The 23,046-nt window shown below is 40.0% G+C and overlaps 2 protein-coding genes across 6 annotated transcripts; both read right to left on the bottom strand.

Moving 5' to 3' along the window:
- Positions 1-2,157: 2,157 nt before the first annotated feature.
- On the bottom strand, positions 2,158-11,382 carry si:dkey-177p2.6 (SERTA domain-containing protein). The gene is made up of 2 exons (XM_010882477.5): positions 10,879-11,382; positions 2,158-4,152 (listed from the first exon to the last, which is right to left on the bottom strand). The coding sequence occupies exons 1-2, from the start codon at positions 11,019-11,021 to the stop codon at positions 3,462-3,464; spliced, it is 834 nt and encodes a 277-aa protein (XP_010880779.2). The 5' UTR covers positions 11,022-11,382; the 3' UTR covers positions 2,158-3,461.
- Positions 11,383-15,959: 4,577 nt separating this feature from the next.
- Positions 15,960-22,559, bottom strand: cdca4 (cell division cycle associated 4). Of its 5 annotated transcripts, none has more exons than XM_034287861.1 (3): positions 22,321-22,559; positions 19,622-19,646; positions 15,960-19,433 (listed from the first exon to the last, which is right to left on the bottom strand). In XM_034287861.1, the coding sequence occupies exon 3, from the start codon at positions 17,963-17,965 to the stop codon at positions 17,126-17,128; it is 840 nt and encodes a 279-aa protein (XP_034143752.1). In that variant the 5' UTR covers positions 17,966-19,433; positions 19,622-19,646; positions 22,321-22,559; the 3' UTR covers positions 15,960-17,125. The 5 variants fall into 5 exon arrangements, with proteins under 5 accessions (XP_034143752.1, XP_010880777.2, XP_010880774.2 ...); XM_010882475.5 differs by having other exon boundaries at positions 15,960-18,651; XM_010882472.5 differs by having other exon boundaries at positions 15,960-17,972; positions 18,255-22,559.
- Positions 22,560-23,046: the final 487 nt, after the last annotated feature.

Here is a 23,046-nt window from a genome sequence, read left to right as displayed (position 1 = left end):
GTGTTTTCCGCTCATCATATTGTTTGCCATTGAGCACATCAGTATTCAATTGGTTATTTGAAATGTCTATTTATTTGATGGTGTGTATCATTTGAAGACACAATTTCATTTTGCTAAGATGGTTTGGAATGCAGCGTTCACTTTTGCAAGAGATTTGTGGATTTGTGAAAGTTTTTGTATTTGTGTTTAGAGATTTGAGAAAATGAGCCGTGTTTCAGAAAACGTATGTAAGCAATTGAGAGAAACTGTAATGAGGAAAACACTACTACTGGTTTCATGTTTGATAGACTAACCAGAAGGGCAGTTAATGCACATGGACAGTTGTTTCTGATCTTGTGCTGGCTGATTGACAATGCTAGAAAACTCCCATACCATTATCTTTTTTCCTGACATAAAACAGATCACTATCAAAGTTATAAGAATAGGGAGATATTGAACTTAATCTGTAAGTAAAAAATTATAAAATCCAAGACGTTGTTTTGTCTTTTCCATTTTATTCAGACTTACTGACCTGCTACAATAGTATTGCATAGAGTATAAATATGTCAAAATAACAAAACACACAGAGTTTGTGGTCAGACCAAAATACAGCAAAGACAATCAAAATGTTTCCAAATTAAATTAGAATCAGACCAGTGTGGTTCTGAGGTCATCTACTAATGAATAATGTCATTACAAATGTATACTAAATATAGATCCTCAGTAAACAAGGTCTAATTTTTCAGTCAGTTTTTACTCCAACTGCAGAGTTCATATTGCACTTGGGACAAGGGATACTTGTGAAGCATTTCGGTTTTCAGTATTTTGAACGCTTTTGAAAATGTAAACTCCAGAAGGATCACACAAGTGGTAAAACCCAAAACGTATGAGATGGCTGGGTGCTTTCTGAATTTCTCCCACGATAGCGAGACCATTCAAAAAGGGTTTGATGACGCTGGGTGAAGACGCTATGCTGGGAATGTAGCTACTTTCATTAGGTGGATTCTCCATCCCCAGGGTCAATGTGATGCTGAACATTTGATGCCTTAAGCCTTAGACAGACCATCTAGTTAACCTATTTTATAGAGTAAAACCAAGCATTGTGAGTGTTTATACAAAACTACATGCATAACTGCCAATTTAATGTGTTTGTTGGGGGGGGGGGGGGTCATTAGCAGGCTGACATCAGTCTAAAAAGCTGCCAGTTTTATACTGCCTGGTCCATAGTACTCTTCATCTGTTTGTTAGAATCCCATTGTCGGCATTAAGGAAGGCCCAGAGTTACACACAATGTAATATCATTCAATGATAATCTCTTCATGATCAGCAACAAATATTTACAGACAAGTTTTTATAATATTACCTATTTGATGGAAATAAAATGGGCCTGGAAGTCCTCTAGAAAGCCCCAGCCCATTATCACTTAAATAAATGCAATATATTATCTCAGTTTTATCAAAATAAACATATCACAGAGAAAATGTATAAATATACAAACAGCTTACAAAGCTTAAAAATCAACACACGATGCACAGCTGTGTGAGCAGGGAGGGCCCACAGAAGAATGCTGTTGGAGGAAAATGTCTCCTTGGTTTTACTGTTCTGTTTGTGTGGTAATGTTCAGTGAGGGGTCTGTGTGGTGTGATGGAAGGACAGGAGGGTTTTCTGTGTCATTGGCAGAGCATTAACAGCGGGTACCTTTTACTTTGAAAGCTTAACAACAGTAGATTGCCAACAGCCCTCAATCTCATAAAATCTGTCTATTTCTGTTTATGTCACAATCATGAGAAATTGTGATATCTCATGTTCCAGTTACGAACAACAGCAGTTGTCAAACCCATGGTTATAAACAGGGAAAAGAGCCAGGCAAGGGACACATTCCACAGTGAGGGAAGAAACTGTGTAGAGCCACTTGCATTTGTTATTCACTTTCATACATGCTGACAGAGCTACTGCTTCATTCTTATTGGCTGACAGGTGAAGGGGGGGGCCCCTTCTCAGGGGGAGGAACTTGGCACGTAGAGAAGCACACATTATACCAGCTGTTGTGAAACTCAGTGTAGCCTTTTTCACCAGCAAGGGCCTCCACGTGATCAAGCTACTGCCCCTCACCCCACTTATCTATCCCCTCCCCCTCTCAACAATCTCAAGGACAAAAAACAGCCTGCAAATTGGGAATGATGTCCCATTAGAGCCTTTATAAACATTACAGTTCCTGGTAATTTTGCAAAGGCTTTAGCTATCCATGACTTGCATTTTTTCAGGGGACTTAAGTCCATCCCAGCATTTGGTTTGAAGAGATTGACTCCTGAATTTTGGATCAGGATTTTACCTGATGACTTGCGTTTAAACTCAACATTCGGCTGCACCATGTCCACATTGACATCCAAGACTTGCTTTTTGCAGTGTCACAGTCTTTGGCGAGAAGATTATGAAGGTTAGAAGCACACTTGTCCAAAGCTGGCAGAATGGCTTCTCAATTTAGTATCACATCATAGACAAAATCACTAACAGAAACAAACAGGTTGTGGCCTTTTCATAGGCTATTCTCCAGGTGCAGGTATACAGTGAGCAGTTCCACTGTCCTAATCTTCCTCCATTATAGGCACTATGTTCTATAGAGGGATACGGCGGTTTCTGCATTTCTGAACAATCATTAGTGGAAAATATACATTACACATTTGTACAGTTCCTCAATGAGACTAACCACTAAATGAATGAACACATTTTAAAATGTATAGTCGGCAACAAAATATTAAAGGTAATCAATGCAATGTCCCTTCAAGAGAAGTGACTAAACCGTAAACCATCCATACATACAAATCAGTGCTTATTCCTTTATTGTCCACTATTAAAATGAGACAAATGACATAAGCGTGGGCTTATTAACTATCATTAGAGACTCACATCGGCAGAAGGCATTCGCTCTGGGACCAAAAAAACAAACATTGAGACAATTACAATTTGTAATGTTAAATTAATAAGCCCAATTGGAACACAAGCGGCAGGTTTCTGAATGTCTTTGAATAGTGAGAGATCTTTGTTTAAGAAAGAGGTAGAGTATTGAATAAGTCAGTCTATTTCATATTAAATCTTAATAAATTATTGTAATGCTCTAGATATACATGATAAAATCATCAATAATGTCATTGTCATTATCTTGTTTTACAGATTGTTTTTTCTCTCTAGAAGAATTCACTGGTGAATAACCATCCAGTTTAAATAGGTTTCAATGGTAAAATGGGGTTTGTAAGCCAAGTCCTTGCATATAAAGTTAATCTTGTTATAGGAAAAAAGATGGCACCAAAATTGTGCACTAACCATACAGCAGAAGTGTATCAGGCAGGTATGTCTTTTTGTATAAATATACCAAGTTCTTTTGTACAAAAATAGAAACAAATTAAAACAAATATATAAATTAGTTTTTCTTCCCGCTGCCAGGTCATTAAAATCCTGGCCACCCGTGACATGGCGGCAGAAAGTCAGGAACGCACCAGGATCTCCATGATGTGGTCGAGGTCGTTGAGACACACCTGCAAGGCGCTGCTGGAAGAAAACGCCTTGAGGTTATCGTCACTCCCCAAAGAGGATCCGCTGTTGACCCTGGGAGAGGGGCAGGCCAGGACAGAGAAGTCTGAAGGATCATACATAGACGTGTCAATGTCCTCAAAGATGTCATCCAGCTGCAGGTCTGTCAGGTAGCTGGTGGAGTTTGTTATTTCAAAAGACCCGAGTAGCAGATCCGGCGACTTCCCATCGTCTTCCGACCACGGCCTCTTGTGGAGGCCTATGCAGCCCGACACTGCATTGTCGTCTTCGCAAAGCGGGGAGGGTGAGAATGTGGCCACTGGCGTGTCGGGACGGTCCGACGGCGTGGGCGCCACCTCCGGTGATTGGCGCTGAGCGGCAAGGGCTTGAGGCAGCGAGGGAGCCGGAGGCGGTGACTCGAGGGAGTGCAGGACTCCCTCCTGCCTCATTTCCCGTTGAATCTGCCGCAGTGTGTTAGCCAGCAGGACCGAGCGGTGCAGGCTGGGTTCGGCTCTGCGCTGGCAGCTCTGGAGCTTGTTCAGGCACAGGTCTAGAACCATCTGTCTCTGCTGAGGGTAGGGCAGGTCTAGTGTTGGATCCTCGCATTCACTAAGCTTGCGCTTCACCCCGCGGCCCACCATGTACCTGTAGAGGGCAAAAGAAGAAAGGGTTCTTACAGCAGCAGCAGAAGGGAAGCAAGACATCAATAGTTCAGTTTTTTTTATATATGCAGTCAGACTTTGTGGTTGGACAAAGTCAACGTACACACAACTGGCAAATCTCCAAATACAAGGCTGAATTTTTGAGCAATTTCAGGCAAATGTTTCGTAAAGATGAACTCTTTCATCTCTAAGTGGTAAAAGTCCCATCTGCTGTCCTGGCCATCAAGCCTTCACATTCTGGCCCATTCTTCACCAGTACACACTTATACCGAGCAACATGGCAATCAAATCCAAAGACATGCATGCCATTGCAACATCCATGCTCTATCAATTGAGTCACACAGGACCCATTTCATACCATGCTTAAAACCTGCCAATTACACTAAAGCTCTGAGTTTTTATACCTGAAAAGTATCAGGCAATAGTATGGGAGTTACTGTAATGCTGAAGTGTTACTACGTTTCAGAGATGACACACATATGCATAGTAGTAATGCTTTTGGAATCAAATATGTGACAAAATGACTCCTGCAAACTGCATGCACCTGCAAAACTAAGTGACAGTAACAGGAATTATGTTTGCTTCAAAACGCTTTAGCCAACTGCATTTATAAACATGCACGTGGTACTACGCTTGAATAGCTAGCCAAGTCTACATATGCTGACAAACATATCGCTTAGTTTGTTTCATTAACATTACACTGCAGAAATAAAGCACAACTGCTATGGAAATCAATATATGGTACATCAAAACGTTTCCACACTGCTATTTTTGAGCATCGCTTTCGTGTCATATGAAGGGGATTTGACTGGATGTTCAAGATTTTGTCAAACATACTGTACATACTGACTCTTGGTGCACAAACCACCTCAGCCAGGACATGAGATGGCACCACTCACTGAAGAATGCTCTTTGAAGAATGTCAACATTTATAGGTTTAATATCACTGAATATTTTCTGGTATATGGCCAATATCGCACAGGTAAATGATGTTCTTAGGCATGACGTATTTCACAGTATCTGCATTGTTAGGCTGATATAGGCCTCTATTGTGAATATAAATAATGACAAGACATTTTAAATAATATGCCTTATATGGAGGCTTTCTATGTGTCCTTTGAGGCACAGGACTTTAAACTGTATTCCACAGTGAAGAGGTAAAACACTAGCTAGCACGTTGTGTTCCTCTCATAGGGAATGAGGCACTATTGTGAGCCCAATGCTAGTCACCATGGCAATTCATATTTATCTGGAAAGCCTGGGTGTCAGCTCTAGATCCGGCCTCTGAGGACAGAATTGGCTGAGCACTGAGTATTCCACATCCCTGTGTCCCTTCTCTCTGTTTGCCACATGAAAGCTGCTTAAATGGCTTAAGTTGAATAATATATAAAACACACAACCATTTTATTTTCTGTTCCTCTAACCAAAAGGTGAGCTACCGGCAATACAGTCCTGTTTATAATGCATCTCAGCCAAGGGCAACCCCCAGCAGTGGTTCCCTGAAGAAACTGAACAGGCATTTCACATTGCTGTGTCGCAGGGAAAATGTACAACAATTCCTCCAATCAGTGTGGTGCTTGCGCTTAGGGGGCGTGGGCAGGAAAGCCAGGGAGTAGCAGCTTAGTCCCTACGCTGTGCTGTAGGCGGGTAACATGTCCACGACTCATCCATCAGTCAGCTGCATGCAACCAGACAACCCCCGCAGGACCCACTGCAGACTGCTCTTCTGTACAAGCACAAGAAGTAGCATTAGGAATACACTGGTGGATAATGGGGCAAAGAATGCCATGGTCCAACATAATGTGCCCTTTTTAATAAGTAAAGGAGTAAACACCAAAATTAACTGAATAATTTGCCTTTGAATATGACGGAGCTGCATCGCTTCATATGTATAGTATGACATTACGTTATGTACAGACAGGTGACAAATTAAAGGAAAACCCCGAATTTATGAGAGGAGGAACGAAACAAATGCAGATGCTTCCATACAGGTGTGCTGCATGATACAAACAAGCAATCAACATCCTATCATGCTTTGTGGCATGTATAAAAATCCAGGCCCAGTTGACTTCGACTTTGGATCAAGATGGCAAGATGAAAGGATCTTAAACACTTTGAAAGTGGGTTCATTACTGAGGCTGATCCGGGATGGTAACGCCCCCATCCACAGGATATGAGGAGTCACTGAATGGTCTGATGAGTATGAAATGGATGTGAATCATACGCAACGGGCTTCGCAGTGACCAGCCCTCAACCCAATTGAACACCTATGGGAGATTTTGGCCAACATGTTAGACAGCTCTCTCCACCACCTTCAACAAAACACCAAACGAGGGAATATCTTTTGGAAGAAAGGAACTCATCCCTCCAGTAGAGTTTCAGAGACTTGTAGGAACCTACGCCAAGCCGCACTGAAGCGGTTCTGTTGACTGTAGTTGGCCCAACACCATACTGAGACACTATGTTCGTTTTTCCTTTAATGTGTCGTCCGTCTTTATGTTTCTGCATAGGTACCAAGGGGTTTACCATAACTAAACCTTACCTAATTAAAAATTACAACTTTTTGCCTTCATCTACATGTATGCACCGTGTTCATGGTGAAAACAAGGCAGACTATGACTGTAATACATTGCCCAGCTCTGAATTGTCATTCATCAAGATTTGTAAATGAAAAATTGCAACACTATTGTCTTGGATCCCTATTACATAAACAACATTTGAAAATGTTTACTAAAATTAAGTACTGCGAATAATGGATGAGAAGTATGTGATAATCAATAATGGGCAGCCATTACCATCATACCATCAAGGCTCTATAATATGTAGTAGTTATGTAATAGCAGTAGTTCGTAGTTTGCACTAGCTAACCCATGTAACAAATTGTGCATTTATTATAAATACAACATGAACAACCACATATAGGGGGGGGGGGGGGGGTTGTATTCCATCATATTCCTTAGTACACTCATATAATGGGGATTTGCATTCACAGATAAAAAGCTATGGCAAGGACTCTGAGCAGAGTAATAGCTAGCTATTCCTCTACAATACTAGAGCTGTGAACCAGTGAGCCATGCCTCATACAGTGGCTCACTCATTAGGTCAGCCTCTCCACAGCCTTCTTACCATGGCAACAGTACTGGATGGGAGGCCCAAGCCAAGACTAGAGAAAACCACGAACGAGGTATCGTGGACAGATAATGCATAGGCCTTGATATGGTCATCGAAGCATGTTAAAGAAATCATGGTTGTTCAGGGTTGTGGAAATGTATGCAAATATGACTAGCTATTAAACTAGACATCAAAGCTTTCTGTTCAATCTAATACATTTAAGCCACAAAATGAAATTGCCTGTATATGCCACATTGATGGCATTGATGTGAAGTGCTACATTGTCACAACCATGTTGGACAAAGACCATAAATGCAAAACAAATTCATTTGTTTCAACATAAACTAACTTACAGACTACAACCATGCATGCTTTCTGTAAGCAAAGATTATTAGAGAAAGGCAAGAGCGATGTGCACATAGAGCAGGACTGCCTCCCTACCTAAACAATAATGAATTATTTTGAAAGAAGTGGGCTTCCTCAATTGTTTCAACCTGGACCTGATTCAGGAAGTTGAACAACAAACAGAAAAACACTAAGCAAAGTTGGGCACTAGTTGTGGTAATACCAACAACCTCTTTCGTCAAAAAGATTAAACGTATTTAAGGAAATGTATAGAATTCTTTCAGACACTACAGGGTCATCGTTGACAAGTAGTAAAGGCTGTAAAATAAAGAACAAGAACCAATAACTTAAATACAAATCCACTTTGTAAGATTTTACTTAAACCTTTATCGTTTAATTGTACTGTTCAGAGGTTCATTATATTTGCGAAACATACTGCATTTGAAAAGGAACAGCTCTAGAAACCCAGCAGTTAACTTAAAGGAATAAGTAGTTACCAGTATTTACGATTATTATACTTAGTAAAAAATAAAAAGCATTTAAAAGAACATTAATATACTCTGACATAACAGTGTGCACAGTTTTTAAAACACAGCGAAATAATTTTTAAGCCATATTGTCCAGCCATCAATGGAACACAAGGCTCAGGACCTGATAGGGTTTTGAATGCCCTATCTGTAAGCAATTTTTTTTCCATTTTCAGACTTTGGTGAAAATGCTCCCATGTCAGCAGCACACAAGTACAGTAGTCACGACTACACTCACTCACTCACCCCCACTCACAGCTCTGGATGCAAAAGACACACAGCCAGGAGATGGGAAGGAGGGGCAGGCTGTGAGCAGTGGGAAGAGAACAAACAGAAACAAGGAAGTGCTGTGGGGATCGACTTCTGGCGAGTAGAAGGAGGGGAGAGATGTAGAGGCGGAGACAACCTCAGGGAATCAGTGGACAGTTAAGCAGACAAACCGCTCCGGCGGATGTCTTTTTATGGACAGATGTCACTGGGTGACAGAACGACCCTTACGGAATGAGTCATGTAAATGAGGTAATACGTTAGTCACTCTGGCAGTAATGGAAAAAGCACTCACAAACCGATTTCATTGGGGTTGAAACCAGGGGGGATCCCTAACAGCCATCTCGGTAATCGAGTATTCTAGCGATTTATCAAACGATCAGATAAAACCGCTTTTAAAAACACAAGGGAGCCAATACCTTCTCCAACTCAAAACTGCTGAGATATTCTTAATACTTAAAAAAAACACTGTCATCTTTTGAAACCCCCCCCCCATCCTCCACCGTTGAAATTCCACAACATGTCTATAACACTCTCTGCATAATATATGCTTGCTGAGGTGCACATAGCCACGATCTATGCATGAACTTGTCCATGACATTGTGATGTACTGATTAAGTAAATCTATTTGAACTCCAAGAGTTTTTGTAGACTTTCATTATGCTAGCGAGTCAGCGAAGCATGTCCTGTCCTACTCATCTAGTAATACATGGCAAATTCAACACACAATGCATTTCTGGAAGTGACCTGAAACCACCTCTAACTACTGCAACGTGCACGGTTATTTGGTTAGCACCTGTGTGCGATTTTCATAAAACGCCCCCCTAAAAGAAACAGGGGGAAACATTCCAGGGTTCGATTTAACCAGAAAACAAGCTAGGGGTGAAAGCATGGTTCATCTGTGAAATAGGGAAGCAATGCATCATTGCTACATATTATAGTCACTAAATGGGTGATAATCTAATTTCAAGATTATATCAAAATAATTACATGCATTCCACACCCCAAAACCAGCAGATATATTGTTGGGACATCAATGTCTAGAAAGCATCCAGTACACACAAAATACACCTGCAGATTCATATAATTGTCTTCCTCCAACGCTGATGCAAAGCAGTTATCCTGCATCCCTCACTGTCACTCTGCTGACATACCTAAAAAACAGCTTTCAGTTGGAAACTTGAGTTGAACCAAGTTAAATATAATATTTTTTTGCCTCTGATGTGAAGATTAACCTTGTCAGTCAGACTGTTTAGACAGCATTTCATAGTGGGTTTTGTAATTGACTTGATTCTTTACACATATAAGATGGTTTGCCAAATTGTTAGAAGTACAAAACAGAGAAGAAAAATCTAATCTTATTTGAATAAATAAAATTAAATAATGTTAATAAGCGGTTTCGGGTAAAAAAAAATAGAAAAGAAAAAAAAGTGGTGCCCTTTTAATAGAGGCCTAAAGTGGTTACTGAATTTTCTGTAGGAGCCATGCTAGAAGTCAGTAAACTTGACTCCTAGCAACTTAGAAGCTCTATTATGACAGGATGCTGTGACATCGATTTCATCGAAGTTAGAACACAGTACACCAAGTAGATGGTGGGATAGAACAAATCAGTAAGTAAATAAATTGATATGATATCTGGTCGACATTAAGCTAATCAAATTCGATAGTTTATTAAAAGAGAGATTACAATGATATTCACCAGACATACAGAATACAACACGTAAAAACTCTAGGTCGAAACTCAAAACATGTATGTGAATGTGCGTCGTGCAAGGTAGAACAACACGTTTTCAGACGTGCCTACCTTACTACGCTACCACAGTAGATGGCCAAGTTGATCCCATTACGCAACAGTCGTGAACGTCTGGAATTCCATGCACTAGCAAGTTAGCTACTTATGAAAATGCGACAATCGCGTGTTCACGGTTTCATAAGGAGATAAACAAGAAACCATGAGGATGTTACTGGGACAATTTGTTTTACTTCGCCCATGTATAACTAGTGGCAGAGCAGCTATAATTATGTTGTCCCGTACCGAGTCAAACGTACAGTTCAGGTCCCGACACCGCTCGCGCTACCGTTCCTAGATTAGCCAGCTAGCTAAATTACGTAGCTTGCTATGATAAACTGGTTTGAATAATGTTACTCAGCATATTAAACTGGCAAAGTTATTCGACTGATGCTTTTAGCACAAAGACATGCCAATACACAGTAGCTATTCTAAATAAATTGTGAAAGTAGCGTTTTCGTGTTGTGTACAGTGGTTACTTGAGGAAGTACCACTGACTACACTTCAAGTAGTTCGCTAGCGAATGCTAACTTAACCTTAGCATGTTACTAATGTGTGTTAGTTACGTCCCTAGTGAAGTTTTGTCAGTTATGTAGTTGCAAAAATAATAAACACAGTAACAACACGTTAATTAAATAGTTCATTGTTTTGAATGAATAAAGTATATTACCTTGACGAAGGAATTATATTTACATGTTGTTCATGTCCCTTAACCGCAGACTCCACATCCAGACGGCACATTTTCGCCGCAGTTCGAATTCCGCTTTTTCTTCTCACCGAGGTCTCATATGATATAATGTCTCTTTGACCCATATCATTATGTTGTGCTGTACTAGTCTAGTAGTTAAAGTTCTCGACAATACTAATTTAAAACCGTGTCCACAGAAAAGTAGAAAAAGTGTCAGACTGCGTTAGTCTACAATAAAACACACAGCTGCATGTCGCTCGATGAATCGCGCTAGCGCGAGGTACTTGAGACAAGAATATAGTAATCAAGCCAAAAAAAAATAAACGTATCAAATATTGTGCTAGAGTTCCTTGAATGACAAAATCTTTTGACTTTGAAAGTCGAAAAAGGGTTGTAAAAGTGTGGACATTCCTGGTCAGAACTCCCAGCCTAGTATGGCAGGCATCGAACAAACTGAAGGACCAGCCAAGCTAGCTACGGTTCAAAACTCCAGGGCACGTTCAGATAGAATTATGCTTTGTAGAACAGCCATGCATCTCCGACATGTAGAATACGGAATCACGTTGAGCTCTGTTCAAGTAATTTCTACAACATTCTAGAACGTTTTGGAAATGAATGTTGCCCTGCCTACGTTGTAGAACCTACCCGAAGGAGGCCCAGCTGATTGACTGTCGTCAGGTGGGAGAACCTTGATTAGTCCAATGAAATTTCATTCCCACATAGTAACTACATCTGATTGGCAGCATAGTATAATAATTCCACCCCTGCTCTCGTCTTGCTCTCCCAAACTGGAAACGTGACCGTATAGAAACACTTCAGAGAACCAGGAGCGAATGTGGTGTTGAACAAATCGTTAAAAATATTGCAGCAGTAGCATTTCTTTAATTTAACTCCATGGGCTGTTCAGACTTTTGTGGATGCGTATTGTGGCATGGTTAAATAAATCGTAGCCTAGTCTGTAGCTTAATTACAATATTTGTTTTTTGTTGGATGATGGACTGGCCCGCATGGTTTTCCAGGAAGTGACCGGGCAGATGGAAATAGGCTCACAGGTCGTGGACTTTCGATCTTTAGGAATATGGAAAAAACTTTTAACATGTTTGTTGGTTATTGTGCTTTCAAACGTTGAATAATTGAAAAATAATGTTATTGGTGTTTGGCTACTTCCAGCTCCTCTTTGCGGATTGCATCTCAACTCATCGCCCTCTACTGTCTCCGAGTAATATTGCCGTTCCATTTCCTTTTTTCGTTTCTCGATTGAACGCTGTTAAATCAAATATGAACTCAAACACATTCGTTTTCACACGTTCTAAACGAATTAAGCAACGAAAACGCTGAAACATGCACAGGCCTGGTGGTGAGTTTTGCGTGCTAAACAACACACTGATCTACTAGGCTATATGAGAACGTGTATTGAAGCACTAGTGAAATCCGGAGAATCAATGAATATCTTTCCTTTTAGCAGATATCTTGATAATGTACATGTCAACATTTTCCCAATTTGGTGGTGCGGTACTTCCTGTTTGGCCCAATCCCAGTAGACAGGCTAGTGCTAGCTTTCTAACTTACTTTCCATTACACCAGGCTGACACTAGCAATGATTTGAAGGATATATTTTTAGAAATTATCATGGTGATATTGAACTATATGAACCAGAGCTTTCGCCTGATGATAGCCTGTTGATACAAGTTCAAATATGGATTGGAAAATGTATTCTCGAATTGCATTTGGTTTTATCAGATTATTGTCCAGAGAAAGCTCTGTTTCATATTTCACCATGTAAGATAATTTCCAAAAATATATCCTTCAAGTCATGAACTTGTCAGTCAACTATAGGTTCTGATGAAATAGAGAGTAGGCAAATTGTTATCTTCCCTATGTGTAATCTGGCACAGATAGCTTAAGTATGACAATAGTAATTACTTTTTTGGTCTTTATTTATTTTAAATTGTATTATTTAAACTGTGCTATATTAAGAACAGCAATTATTCTACAGTAATGTACAGTGACAATTTCACATCAGCACTTATTTTACCTGCACACATCCTAGCCCTGGAGTAATGTAGAAAGTCAATGGAGGGCAGATGGCAGCCATCTACCCTTTCAGTGGACCGTACAACGACTTATGGCCATCAGGGATGAGACTGACCAGAAAAGTGTCATCTGAAATATACCTACTTGTGTAGCTGTATACAAGGATTGCTTGAGGTACAGTTGTTGGTATAGTGAATGGATGAGGGTTGAGAGTATTGTTTTGGCACTCCAGTACTTAAGGGCTTCAGAGTCCAAAATGCGCTTGACTATCTTCATATGGTGCTACTTGGGGAAGGAGTGTGGTTCCAAGGAAGAAGGTAGAAGAAGGGGCAGGGGAGGAATGGCGCTGTCGTGAGAACGAGGTGTGGGCATGGCAAAGGGGGAATGGGACAGTGATGTCGCAAGGTGATTGAAGGGCCTTTGAGAGTCAAAGCTGTAGTAACAGAGCCGGGTTCACAGCAACAGCCAGTTTGTAATTGATCTGTTTAATTCCTATTCAAACATGTTGATTGTTTTTCCAGCTTGGTACCAAACTTGCTGCTTTTAACATAACTTGATGTGGAACCACTGTCTAATTTTGCTAGTCTGTTCAATTTGAAAGGGTTTGCAATTTTAAATGGCTGTCTGACAGATATGATTTAGAGGAGCACATGGTTCAAATTCCCCAGCATGGTAGCACGTATGCCACTGGTGGGATCAAACCGTGTCTTAAGTCAGAAAATGTCTACACATTTTATCACGGCTGTACATCTGGCCACAGCGTGGTTTGATTCCCTACTCTAATCAGTAGTTCACTCATCTGTATTTTCGATGTCATGACATAACAGTATCCAACACTTGGACTACGACGACTGATCGTTTGCTTACCATCTATTCTACTCAGACCCTTAGGAGATGACCAACGTTATTCGCTCCACCTGTGAGTGGTCATCATGTTTTGGCTCCTCAGTGTATACAATCAGACTGAATAACAGATGTATAGTAAATGTCTGCTGGGCAAAGATGTGCACATTTTCCTTACACTTTCTGTGCTTTTCTTGTTTTTTTCACTCGTTATTGACACAGTGAGCATAGTAGGGTAACACGGGAGGGGTGACGATTGGCAAGTACAAGGTTGATATCTGATTAGGGGAGGCAAGACACTTGAACAGGGGATGGGTGACATTTGACAAATGCGGGGGCGATCTTTGACTAAGAGAGGGGAGGAGTGATGACATTACCTGAAAGTTTAGATATTACCCTATATCAGCCACAAAGGTCTTATTTAAAAGTCCTATAGCAGAGAGGACCCCCTTGAAAATGAGATGGTACATCTCAAGGGGTTATCCAAAATAAAAGAAAGAAAGAGAGCAGGTTCAAGCTAGTGCCAGTTCACCGTCAGCTGACGGTTCTGTCACAAAAAAAAAGCATAGTACATGTCAAAATGTCAGTATTGGGTTGATTGGCAGATACTCAAACATTTCAATACTCCGAATCGGTTGCATCCCTATTTCTTAGATTGCAAGATTACTCAAAAGCACCGAAGGGTGTGTGGATCCTACATGTAATAACAAGATGAATCCACATGATGGGGTGTGAGGTAGTCTTTCCTTACTATGTTATGTGCCTTGCAGTGTCATCTTTGGCACTGCAACATAAACTGTAGACCTACAGCGAAATAGTTTGAGTAGGATATCTTAAATCCCCCCCACACACAATGGTATTGTTGTAAGGAAAGAGCAATGTGTGCCCCATATGCGAGGTCTCTCCATGACATCCACCCCCAAAACAAGCTTGTGACATAATGAGCAAAAGTGCATGAGGTACTAGTCTTAACTTAGACTGAAATATTCAAGCTTCATTTGAATGCAACCAACACAGACAGTTAGATGCTTTCTGAAACACAACATACACTGTTATGGTTGAAGAAAAGCTACCCAAAAACAAATGTAAAATGAAAAGCGGTAAACAAACTGACATTTGCTTTTACACGTAACTTATTTAGATTGCAGAACAGATCCAGGCCTACCATTCTCTGTAGTCAATCCCAATCATCAATTTAGTTGGGATATGTCTGTAGTTCTATTATGATGATGTGCTTTACATGTAATTTGACATTGACATATTGGATTAACTCAAGATTAATCCTTAAGTTAGTATAGAGGGATGATGATGATCCTCAGATAGAGGGAAGGTTGTAAAGGAAGAACTGGAAGCCCCACTTAAAACCGAGGCCTGCTAGGATGCAATGCATTCGATCTATCAGACGCGCAGATGTTTAACGTGATCTTATGCCTCCTTCACACCTAGTGTCAGTCCTCAAACGTTCATGCAAGCATCATCTGCCTGACTAGAACGCTCACGGGTGTCACATGCGTTGGACGTGGATATGTTTTCCGGGGATAGCAAGGACACATTGACAGCACAGTCTATTCAATTGAAAACCCCCCACAATATTACGCATGCATCATCTCGGCATCTGCCCAACATTCAGTTGTAACTACCGTTTCCAGGCCGTTATTTCTGCATTCAATTTGACGCACATTTTGAAAAAGCATATAAAGCGCTTCAACTGCATCTGCAGTGCTATTTATTCCAGTTTGTCATTAATAACATTTGATTATTAACACTTATGATAATAATCTTAAGTCTTATAAGAACTTGGGTTGCAAGTGTGATTGCCATTATTCATAGATACTTATGTCATTCTATTTTTTTAATCAGCTAGCAGGTTTATCATGCTCTTTGCACAACTACTTGTCAAAACATTTCATTACTAGGTTGACTCCATTGTTTGTTTTGCAATTGCTTGTGAACATTCAAATGGACACATCGTGTTTTTAGGTGGGTGGGGTGTTCCCATATGATGAAAGGGAGGCCTGAGTGAAAAGGCTTGGGTTCCACTGAGATATTTGGCTAATCAGGCATACATTTGGTAGCTTTTTTTTTTCCTTTTCCTTTTTTTTTTTTACAGATTAAAAGATCAGCAGGTAAACTTGAATGACTACTTAATACATTCTCAGAAAACAAATAACCACACAATTCATTAATACAGTATGTTGTAACTTTTATTAAAAATGGTATAAACTTCTAGTTAAATTTTTATCAAAAATGCATAATCTAATCTAGCGCATGGTCACAAATGTACAGTACTTACCGGTATTTATAAAATAGAAATGCAATATTTCCCACCTCATGGCTTGTTTAATCAGCAATCATGGGTTTACTGACAATAGTATATTGTGCCTAAGTGCACACTTGAAACATGGTAAAATATATTAGTTGTTGTTTGAATAGGCCACCTGAATAGCACAATTCTTTGCATGTTCTCAGTTTTTGTTTTGAATTAGAGTCACTTTGGTAAGCATGCATAGAAAGTCATGAATCCAAATACCAATTCATGTTTGAAAACTAAAAAGCTTCTGCAACCTTAAGTATTGCCAGGTTTAACACCCACGTTTGCATCTAATAAATAAAATAACTTAAAAGCCATAACATAACACGATGACCCATTATAATTCTTCACTTGTAAGGAGACAAAAAAAGAACATATGTGACTGACTTCTAATAGCAAACAAATGGCAACATATGGTAGGTGACAGCGAGAAAGGATTATATGGCTCAAGAAGGCAATGTGTTTTTAAAGAATACTGTACATGGTGCATATAGCATCAAACCATAGAAAAAACACAGGTGCATCACATTGTGAGCAGACAACAGAATTTATGTTTTTGACAATGCCTCTTTGCCTTTGTAGCTCAAGGACACAACCAAAGATAGAAATATAGGGGGGAAACAGACAGACTGGAACAATTCTCAGACGGTCTCTATAGTACAAAATATATACTTGTATATTTATATACATTATTTTTTTAAAGAACATATGTATAATTCATGTGAATATGGTGTGCTGCTTTGAATTCATGTAGTGTAATAAGTACAATAAATTAAACCAACAACTACATGAAAATTACAACAGAAGAGAGTACACATTCAAATACAAAACAAATATAAGAAATTATTATGGTGAACTTGGAACTATGGTGAACTTGAGAAATCGTGAACCTTTTCAGATCAACATTTCATTGCACATAGATGGACTTCACACAGTTACCATAAAGATTGCCGTATGTAAATAATGTATGTTCACACATACAAGACAAAAAAAGGCAGTGGCACAAGTTCAACAGAGGAGTCTTTCAGTTTTGAGTCTAAGCTATGAGCCCACAATGATCTCCATAATGTGGTCTAGTTCATTGAGATCGGCTCTACAGGTGGAGTTGGACGTGGGACCGTGTGAGGAGGCCAGGCTGTCCAGAAGGTCATAAGGCCCCATCTTGGGGGTGCTCTGTATGCCTGTGAGCATGGTGTCCAAGTCATAATATGAGGCATCAACGTCAGAGAACAGCTCCTCGAGTGCCGGGTCTGACCCAGGGGGGCTGTTCTTGATCTCGAACATCCCGAACACTTGCCCTGTTGCCAGTTTAGTCCCCTCCCTACACCTCGTTTCCTCCTCATCCCCCGAACCTGACAAAGAGTCTTCGCTGACCCCTGCCTCTACTTCCGCCACTCTCAGTTCCGCCCTGTCCCAGCAGTGGCCAATGGTCCCCAACAAAAGTGCCGGGGCCCCGTCGCCAACAGCCACAGAACATAATGCCTTGTCTGTCACCACTTCCTCCTCACGGCAACCGTTGTAGCCCATCACCGAGTAGAGCTTCGGTCCGCCGCCCTGCTGCTCCAGCACCGGCGACCGGCACAGAACCTCAGTGGCCACCAGGCGGTCAGATGGCCCATGGCTGGGGCTACTAAAAGCCTCGGTTACCACCTGCCAGCTGCCGTCGTGGGTCATTTCCTCCTGGATCTGACGCACCGTGTTGGCGATGAGCACCGAACGGCACAGGTTGGGCTCCACCAGCATGTGGCACAGCTGCAGCTTTATCAGGGACATGTCCAGCAGAGACTGGCGCTGCAGGCTATAAGATGCCGCCATGGCCTTATCGTCCGTCGCTGTGTCCGCGCTGCCAGAGAACTTACGCTTGGTGCCTTTGGAGTACATGTTGGTCCTGTGAGGGCGAGCCAAATGGCACTTTGGTTAGAATATGTCAAGCTTTTTAAAAAAGTAACATGTTGCTTCAGCTGATTTTGCGTGTTATGCTTAGTGTCTCTCAGTGTGTTTACTTAAATGTCTCAATGAAACTAGGACAGCAGAATATTAGGATCAGGATTTTTCAAAAAAAGTTATGTCAGTTTGCAGATGCTAGAAATGTGGTGACAACCTGAGTGCACCTGAAAGTCTACGGTGTTATGAATGATGTACTTGTGTGTGCTCATATACTTTTCTCTACCTTTCCTACGACGTTGCACGGGCATATGAACGAGGCGGCTTCCTCTTTTGCTCATTGCTTCAGCACGTTAATGAACAACTGCTTCTGTTCTTAAATTTCTTTCAGGTCTTATCAGGCAGACCTGTAAGGTGCCTGCTGAGTGGAACATCCGACTTAGATCACCACACTGATGAAACGGTACAGCCTGCTACCATAATCCCTGGGATTGGAGAACACTCTAGCCTTCCAGTCTTCAAACGGGTAGTAAACTCAAAGCTTGTTTGTGTGCAACAGTTGTTTGGGTGAAACAGTAGGAGGAACAATGACAGAAGGGCATTATTTGAACTGAGAGGATTTGTTGATTATCGGCGCCAACGTCCATTGAGCACATCTTCCAACATTACATTTTTGTAAATGCCTGTTAAGACAAAGGGATTCAAAAATACATATATGTTTACAGACAAAATAGTGCACCTTCAACCTTGTACCAGGATTATCAAAGGACAATTCTTTAGTTAAATTATCAATATTTTTTTCCACCAGTGTCAGTATTGATAAATTATTATCAAAAGTACATATTTCTGAATTAAATATGAACAGACTTGCTGGAGCCATTGGCAAGAAAGCAAAAAAATAAAAAATGAAGATGTGGAAATCGGACCTCTGACAATTCAAGCATAGTCCGGAAAAAAAATTAAAAAAAGAGACCCCAATCAGATGCAAGCATTTGTTATACTAAACAATGCTGAGTAAATACAAAATGACAGACACACACACAGAAAATGGTTAAACACCACTTTGTGCATACATCTAGTACTGAGGGGAGTGCTTAACACTTGCCTCGACCCTATGGTGGCCAGCCAACCAGCGCTGTGGGAGCCTTAGTGACAAACATGCATCTAGAGCAGGGAGAACACATGACAGTAACCAGCACATCAATGCACATTACATCCAACGTCAATGGGTGATGTGTGTGTGTGTGTGTGTGCGCAAAACAGGGGAAGAGGGGATACACTAACACACTAACACTCGGCTACTGAGACCAGGTGCCAAAGATTTGTGAAAGGCTATGAGCAGCTACAAATGCCTGCTATACCCTCAATGCAAATTGTGTGTGCCACATTGCATTGTGTATGAACCTGAAGGTTGCTGAAGCTTCAGGAAGAGCGAGGTGCAGTATGCATCATTTTGTACACCAAACTGTTAGTTGCAGGCAAAAAAAAACAACAACAAACACATACATAATGCAAAAAAGTATTTAATATTGAAGGTGTGGAATCTTTATGCAAATGGTGATGATTTATTTGATAGTCAAAAAGACCACAGAAAAAATGTAATAACTGTTAGCTAAACGGATAAAACATAACATTGGGGGTAGATCTGCCTACCTGACACAAGAATGACATCACCGCACTGTAGAGACAGACCAGAATACAAGCTGACATCCTCTGCAGCATAACTAAAAACTTAAGTTAGTCAACTCCCAATTACCTCTGGTATTTCAAATCAAAACTCAAACATGACTGACTTTCAAACTGCTTGCAGTGGATTGGTAACAGTGTTTAGGTCTACTTAATATTTGTACGCCACACTTAAGTAACAAACTGTACTTTTTCAGGGAAAATGTTTCTTGTAGGCATGGTCAGCTGGGTTTTCAGGGATTTGCTTTGCTGTGACCAACTCCAAGAAGTCAAAAATGTACTGAAAAGTTTGAAAAGGAATGTGTGTCTGTTTAATAGAATTTTGTAATGAGCCTTAGAGCATAGTAGTTATTGATCCAATAGCTTAGCTAATGAGTATCTAGTATTTTGACGTCAGGCAATCACTTTAATTCAACAGAAATGAATGTAAACTACACTGACACAAATCCACTAAAATTACATTTATTATCTTCAGTGGTTTCAAGCAAGGTATACAAATGTGCACTGTGTCTTCCTCCTGGCTTGTTACATTGGCAAATAACATATGCCTAAACTGATATTAGCATTAATAACAATGGCAGATAGCCCTGCTGTTAAGGCTGTTTGGCCAGTGACCAAAAGTTTGAGGAAGGCACTTAAGCCTACTTGCAAAAAAATTGTTGATCCCCTGGTTGTCAATACAGTCTAGAAGGTTGCCTTGGGCAATGTAGAATATGCAAAAAAAACAAATGTTCAATTCACATGTGTATAAATAAACCTTGTATACTGTACGTACACAGAAATCAACTTGAACAGGCTGTTCTTTGACAGAATTTTGTTCCCTTTGGCTCTCTACAAAAAAATCATAGTTAACACCAAACTGTGTAATAATACATGCCCAGAAGTAGTAGATAGTTATTAAGCCAACGTGTCATTAGCCAGCAGTTGAAACATTTGAAAATCTAAGCCAACAAGGTAAACGTAATGTTAAAAGCTTGTGCAGTGGCAAAAGTCATTATATTTTCCTCATATGTACATAGCTAGATAGTTATTTAAATGTATTTATATATATATAAGATAATACCAAAACACATAATAATAAATGCTATTTAGGTTAGTTAGGCAAAACAAATGGTAGCTAACTGCATGCACAAGAACAATTCAAGGATAATAATATTACATATTCATAAAGTCTGCGGTTAAAATGCATAGCTAACTACAAATGTTAATACAAAACTATGTAATAATACATGTTTTCATATTAAAGGCCAGAAAATAAGTAATAGTTATTTATGCCGCAGCCATCAGTAGTACAAACATTGTTGTTCTATTTCAGTTAATAGTACATAATACCAAATAATAATAATATATATGATTAGCAAGCCAATGAATGTCAGTCAACTCTATCAGCCCCAAACTCTGGGCTACATCTCTGAATGGACTGTGGTTATTGCACGTCTCAGAATTCCTGTCTAGCGCAAATGGAGTATGAAAAGGCGCAAACATTTATGTTTCAACATTTTTTTGTATTTAGAAGGAATACCGCAACAATCCCGCAATTCCAATCTGAAAGGGATAGAAGAATTTAGCAAAGTGAAGCACTGAAGCTTCATCAAACAAACATTTTTTTGGGGCACAAAAATGGACTAGAACAAGATTTACCACCAGACTGGGACATTAACTACATCCCTGTCTGTGATTTTCAAAGTCAAAAATCCTATAGGATTTCTATCAAGATTTCGGCCCATTGTACTGGATTGAATTTTAGTATGAATCTTATGTTTTATTGTACTATTAATCTCCTTTCGTATTATTATATTTTGATAGAAATCCTAATAGACAAAAATGGTCTTATATATTATTCATAGATGTATTTAATTTTTTTAATAATTCACAAGTGTTCAAACCACCAATAGCAATCAAATAGGATGGTTAAATCCATACTATTTTTTACTAGGGTTCCAAAATACTTATTTTAGCCATGAAATATCAGTCAAAAACAATTAGAGCTTAGTTAAACTTTTAAAACGTCTGTGTGGCTGTGATCTAAACATCCAGAAAAATACAGACCCACAAGGAAAGCCAACATCTTTCTCCTGTGGAAGCTCCACCCAGGTAATGTACTCCTACCTTCCCCCCACCGTACTGACGTGGTCATAACGCCGCATTTATCGCCGGACGATGACAAATAGCGCTACGGTTCAAACTACATGTAGTTCTATCAGTAAAAAAATTACAAATAAAGAATCGCCGAGGTATATGTTTTATATAAAATGTTATGAGTTGTACCTTTTTGACTTCACTTACTTTCCAGACTCAAACATTATTGGAGGCTAGAGGGAAAGGGAAGCGACAAAAAGGAAGCCATTTTGAATATACTATGTAGCTATTCGCGTTAACTTCTGCTCGCTAACACTAGTAACATGTATCCTGAAAGACCACTTCTTAATGGCGCACATCATAGCGCAAATCAGTGTGCCGACATGTAACCAGCCGTACAATGTAACATAGCTATGTAACACAGCAATACATTTTGCTCGTGAACTTCCGCATTGACCAACTGCGTTCGAAATCGGCCGCGCATTTGCAACACATTCAAGACTACTTATTTTTAAAGAACAGAATTACCGTTTAAATAGTTACCCCCAGCACATTCCCTGGCTGATATTTCGTTTTATGGAGCTTACCTTTACTCTATCCGCTTTTTTAACCAAGGATTCATGTGCTCTTCTTGAATAAACGAATTAAAGGCGCAGCTCTCTCAGCTTCCCCACTACAGATTGCAGACGAAGCACTGCTGCTGCCAGGCGGCCTGGCCAGCTGCGGCAGAGGGAAGGGTGAAGTGGGCGGACACATAGGTCTTGATCGACAGGCCATTGCTTGAACTGGGGGAAACCATGAACAAAAGCCACACTGAAGAAACAGATTTTACTTGGGGTCTACAGACATGTGGCACAATACCCGCTACATTGTTCAAGTGGCCTACGGAATCTAAATTAAAACAGAACGTGCAGCCTTTCATCACAAAGCAAGAGAATATTAACATATTTATCAGCAAAGTCATTAGCAAGTAAAATAGTTTAACAGTGTGCAAAGGTAACATATATGCTAAACAGGAGAGAAAAGATTAAGACCTTTACAAAACTGTAAAGAAAAGGGTGATGACATTTAATATAGGCTTGTTATTTTTTCTCATTGAAGGGCAGCAAAGAGCCAGCAGTTAAGGCATCTGATCAGTTACTGAAAGGTAATTCCCCAAAAAAATTAGGGTTGTGATTAGTGTTTGGTACTCCCTTTATCCCAAATTCCAAATTGTATTTGTCAAATACTTTGTCAAGAAGAAATGTAGACTAACAATAACAGTGAAAGGCTTACTTTTGAAAAATACAGAGTATAAAACAGTGAGAAAAAAA

This window comes from Esox lucius, chromosome 18, assembly GCF_011004845.1.
Source record: "Esox lucius isolate fEsoLuc1 chromosome 18, fEsoLuc1.pri, whole genome shotgun sequence".
In the NCBI taxonomy this organism is placed as follows: domain Eukaryota; kingdom Metazoa; phylum Chordata; class Actinopteri; order Esociformes; family Esocidae; genus Esox; species Esox lucius.
This window is presented reverse-complemented; position numbering and strand designations above follow the sequence as displayed.